The sequence below is a fragment of the Mauremys mutica genome, chromosome 4 (genome assembly GCF_020497125.1).
Source record: "Mauremys mutica isolate MM-2020 ecotype Southern chromosome 4, ASM2049712v1, whole genome shotgun sequence".
Lineage (NCBI taxonomy): Eukaryota > Metazoa > Chordata > Testudines > Geoemydidae > Mauremys > Mauremys mutica.
Window position 1 is genome coordinate 43,227,026 of NC_059075.1, and position 3,952 is coordinate 43,230,977.

A 3,952-nucleotide genomic window follows, 5' to 3' on the forward strand; every position below is an offset into this window, starting at 1 on the left:
CAGGTGTCCGGTTTTTGACCAGAACACCTGATCGAAAAGGGATCCTGGCAGCTCCAGTCAGCACTGCCAACCGGAGCTAAGGCAAGCTAGTCCCTCCTTATCCTGGCTTTGCGCTGCACCCCTGAAGCAGCCAGCAGGTCTGGCTCCTAGGCAGGGGGGCCTCTGGGTTCCGCGTGCTGCACCTGCCCTGAGCACTGGCTCTGCACTCCCATTGGCCGCGGGAGCTGCGGGGCGCTGTCTCCGGGTGAGAGCAGCACGCAGAGCCGTCTGCCACGCCTCTGCCTAGGAGCTGGACCTGCTGTCCACTTCCAGGCGCAGCAGAGTCGGGATGGGCAGGAAGCTTGCCTTAGCCCCCCTGCTGCGCTGCTGACTGGGAGCTGCCCAAGGTAAGCCTGTGCCCCAGCCCTGAGCCCCCCTGCCCCAACCTGGAGCATCCTCCTGCACCATAAACCCCTCATCTCTGGCCTCACCCCAGAGCCTGCACCCCCAGACAGAGCCCTTGCCCCCACCCCCTGCCCAGATCCCCCTCCCACAGCCTGAACCCCTTTGCCTCATCCCCCAGCCTGGAGCATCCTCCTGCACCTCAAACCTCTCATCTCTGGCCCCACCCCAGAGCCCACACCGCCAGATGGAGCACTCACCCCTCCTGCACCCCAACCCCCTGTCCCAGCCCAGAGTCCCCTCCCGAACCTGAACCCCTCATTTCTGGCTCCATCCCACAGCCTGCATACTACTTTTCTGCAACCCAACCCCCTGCCCCAGCCCAGTGAAAGTAAGTGAGGGAAGGGGAATGTAGTGTGGGGGGCTCGGCACAAGGGGGGGGCTCAGAGAAGGGGCAGAGCTAAGGTGTTGGGTTTCGGGGGCCAGCGTACCCCAGAGGGCCAGGCACAGCAGGAAACTGGAGCCTGGGAGTCTCTGGCCAGGGTGAGCCAGCCCCCTCAGCCAGTCTGTTGCTTAGCAACCAAACTCAAGATGCTAGGCTCCAAAACCGCTTTGCTACCAGCACCTCCTCCCTGGCACTTCCGCCTCGGTAGCTGTCATGGCAGGCCTTACGTCACCCTGCTCGCAGGAAGAGGCGGGGCTCCACGGGCTCTAAGCCAATAGCACTGCGAGGCACTCTAAGAGCCACTGGTGCAAGATGGCGGCGCTGGGGGTGTTGCTGAGCTGTCTGAGGAGGTTGCGTCCCGGCGGTCGGTGCAGGTAGCGCCGCGGCCCTTTCGCCGGGCTCGGGTGGAGCCAGGACAGTAGCCCGGGGTCCCCTCTCCGTCCCTGGCGCGTGTGGGGGGCGCCATCGCCGTCCCCGCGCCGCCCGGCTGTTGAGCGCCTGCAGCTCCCCTCCTGGAGCCTCGCCCGAGCACCCGGCCCCTGCCGTGCAGCGAGCGTGCGGCTGCGGCAAGCCCCGCTGCGGCGCCTGACCCGGCCGTTCCCGGGGGGGCGCCCCTGGAGAGGGCTCGGGCCGAGGGCGCGGTTAGCTCCGCCGCGCAGTGTGACCCTGCCAGAGGAATAATGCGCAGGGACTCGCTAGTGCCCGGTGCCGGGCCAAGAGTTGGCAGCAGGTAGCAAAATATTCTCGCCTGTAGCTAAGGTACCTGTAATAGACGGGGTGTCGGACAGGTGATGGACTCGGACACTCCTGGTTCAGGGCACAAGCCATCTCCCCAGGGACTCCCTCTGAGGGCAGGGCCGCCCAGCACGGTGGGCTGGGGTGTTCTTTGCTCCTGCCTACAAAGCATCTGGTAGTGGCTGCTGTCATATTCCTGACACCAGACTAACCTGATCATTGCTGTGAACCAGCCTATTTCTATAATCTCTCTGTGCTGTCACTAGCTATATGTATATTGAAGCAGTGTAGATTAGGCTTTTCTCCTCTTCCTTGACACTCCCCATCCATTTTAAGTTGTTTCTACCATTTCACGGAGAATTCCCCCCACCCCACCCCCCACACACTGCTTTTCTAAAATCTCCTTTCTGGAGCTCTGCTCTAGTAACCTTTGTGCTTTTCACATGCCTTGCTGACTGTTTCCATCCCCATCTTTTCACAGCAGCCTTTCTCCTACTTTACTGCGCCTAGTGAGAACACCACCCTGTTCTTCTCAGAATGGAGCCTATGTACCAAGCATCAGGGTGCAGTGGGCATCATCCTCTACTAAGCCAGGGCAACCAGTGTCTGACTCTAGCGAGGGACAGATCTACCTCAGCAACAGCTGTGTGAAGGTACAGTTCTCTAGAAGGCACTCATGGTGTGTTGTGTCTGCGTGTCATTGAGAAGGTTGTTACAGTGCCTGGCATGCCTTAAGCATGAAATTCCCTACTACTCAAGTACCTGTAACATCATGCTACTTATAGCTACTTGACCTAAAGGTTCCCAAAGCATTTTATAATAATCCATGAGGTTTGCTGATGAACCTTTCAGACACCCCTTTGAGGCAACTGCAAACTTCATGATAGCTGAGTCTTGGGAAATCAGTGATTTTCCCCCTCATCTCTCAGATGAGCTGCATGAGGGCTTCCCCACACGTGGCTGTGGTGGACAGGGGTATGCTGCAGACATGGCTGCTTATGAGTTACCTCCCCAAGGTCATACAGGTGCCCCTCCCATATTGCTCTGATTCTGGCCCTTATCCCGTTGAGGCATCTTGCAGGCTTGATATGGGCTTGGAAGCAGATGCAGTCTGCTTGCATGTGAATATTGCAGATCTTTTAATGCTCCTCCCTTTCTGCTTTGCAGAGGCTGTTGGAGATTATAGAAGGGTCTGAGTTTCTCAGGCTGCAGGTGGAGGGAGGTGGCTGCTCTGGATTCCAGTACAAGTTTTCCTTGGACACAGTTATCAATCCTGATGACAGGCAAGGACAGAGGATAAAGAGGTGTGGGTGTATGATGGGGGGGAGACTTCTGTGAACTAAGGTGGTGAGAAGGGTATGTGTGATAATGTATGTTAAAAGGAGGAGGTGGGTGATCACAGCACAGTAAGGGGAGGGAAGCGATCACAGTGTATTTCTTTATACTCTGGAAGTGTGCTTTTCCCTTTTATGTCTGCAGGGTTATAACAAGCCACATATGCTTCTTTCCTAGGGTGTTTGAACAAGGTGGTGCTCGTGTTGTTGTGGATGTGGACAGCCTGGCCTTTGTGAAAGGTGCAATGGTGGATTTCAGCCAGGAGCTAATCCGCAACTCATTCCAGGTGGTGAGCAATCCACAGGCCGAGAAGGGCTGCTCGTGCGGAACATCCTTCTCTGTCAGACTCTGAGTGGACGACTCCTTGGGTGTTGCTTGGGTGGACATTGAGCCAGAGACTGTCCTCAGCATCGTCTCCAAGGGTTTCTCATTTTGTTATTTTCTCAGCTTCCCCAGTCCTCCTCCTCAATCTGTTATACAGTTACTGCAAATATCCCCGTTTGCCTATTTGAACTGAGTCTGCAGCCAAGACCTATAGGGCTCTCCCTCCAAGGGTTTGAAATAGGCTTTAAATCCTACACAAAAGCATCTTCTGTCCTCTATGAAGCTCCAGGAACTGCTGAATATAATGAGCCACCTTGATCTCCCTGAGCCACCAAGCACATGGAACTGACTTTCAGGAGCTGCCTGTACATGTGTATTTGATATTGTTTGCTTTTAAAAAAACAAACTCAATTTCCATTGTTCATATTTTTCATGCTTTTCAAAATGTGGTTAGAATGCATCTCTAGGGAGATGGCTGTTTCCCCCTTGCCCTTAAACTGACTGTGGGACACCTGAGGTGCCTGCCCTTTCCAGCTGGCTGTGGGTCTTCCCAGACAATTTGTTCTACTAATCTCCTTATTCTTGACGACTTACCTGCCTACAGGGAGCAGCCAGCAGCTGAGGGAAGACTGCTCTACCTGGTACATATAGGTGAAGCAGAGAGGTGGGTGTAGGGCGGAAGATTAAAGCGTTAGGGTTAGGGCTAAAAAAAAAAAAGCAATTTGGTTTGTT

At 55.4% G+C, this 3,952-nt stretch overlaps 1 protein-coding gene across 2 annotated transcripts; it reads left to right on the plus strand.

Moving 5' to 3' along the window:
• The first annotated feature begins 1,048 nt into the window (after positions 1-1,048).
• ISCA2 (iron-sulfur cluster assembly 2) lies at positions 1,049-3,635 on the plus strand. 2 transcript variants are annotated; one of them, XM_045013827.1, is made up of 4 exons: positions 1,049-1,200; positions 2,043-2,214; positions 2,729-2,865; positions 3,074-3,635. In XM_045013827.1, the coding sequence occupies exons 1-4, from the start codon at positions 1,139-1,141 to the stop codon at positions 3,246-3,248; spliced, it is 546 nt and encodes a 181-aa protein (XP_044869762.1). In that variant the 5' UTR covers positions 1,049-1,138; the 3' UTR covers positions 3,249-3,635. The 2 variants fall into 2 exon arrangements, with proteins under 2 accessions (XP_044869762.1, XP_044869763.1); XM_045013828.1 differs by having other exon boundaries at positions 1,050-1,200; positions 2,729-2,844.
• The last annotated feature ends 317 nt before the right edge of the window (positions 3,636-3,952 follow it).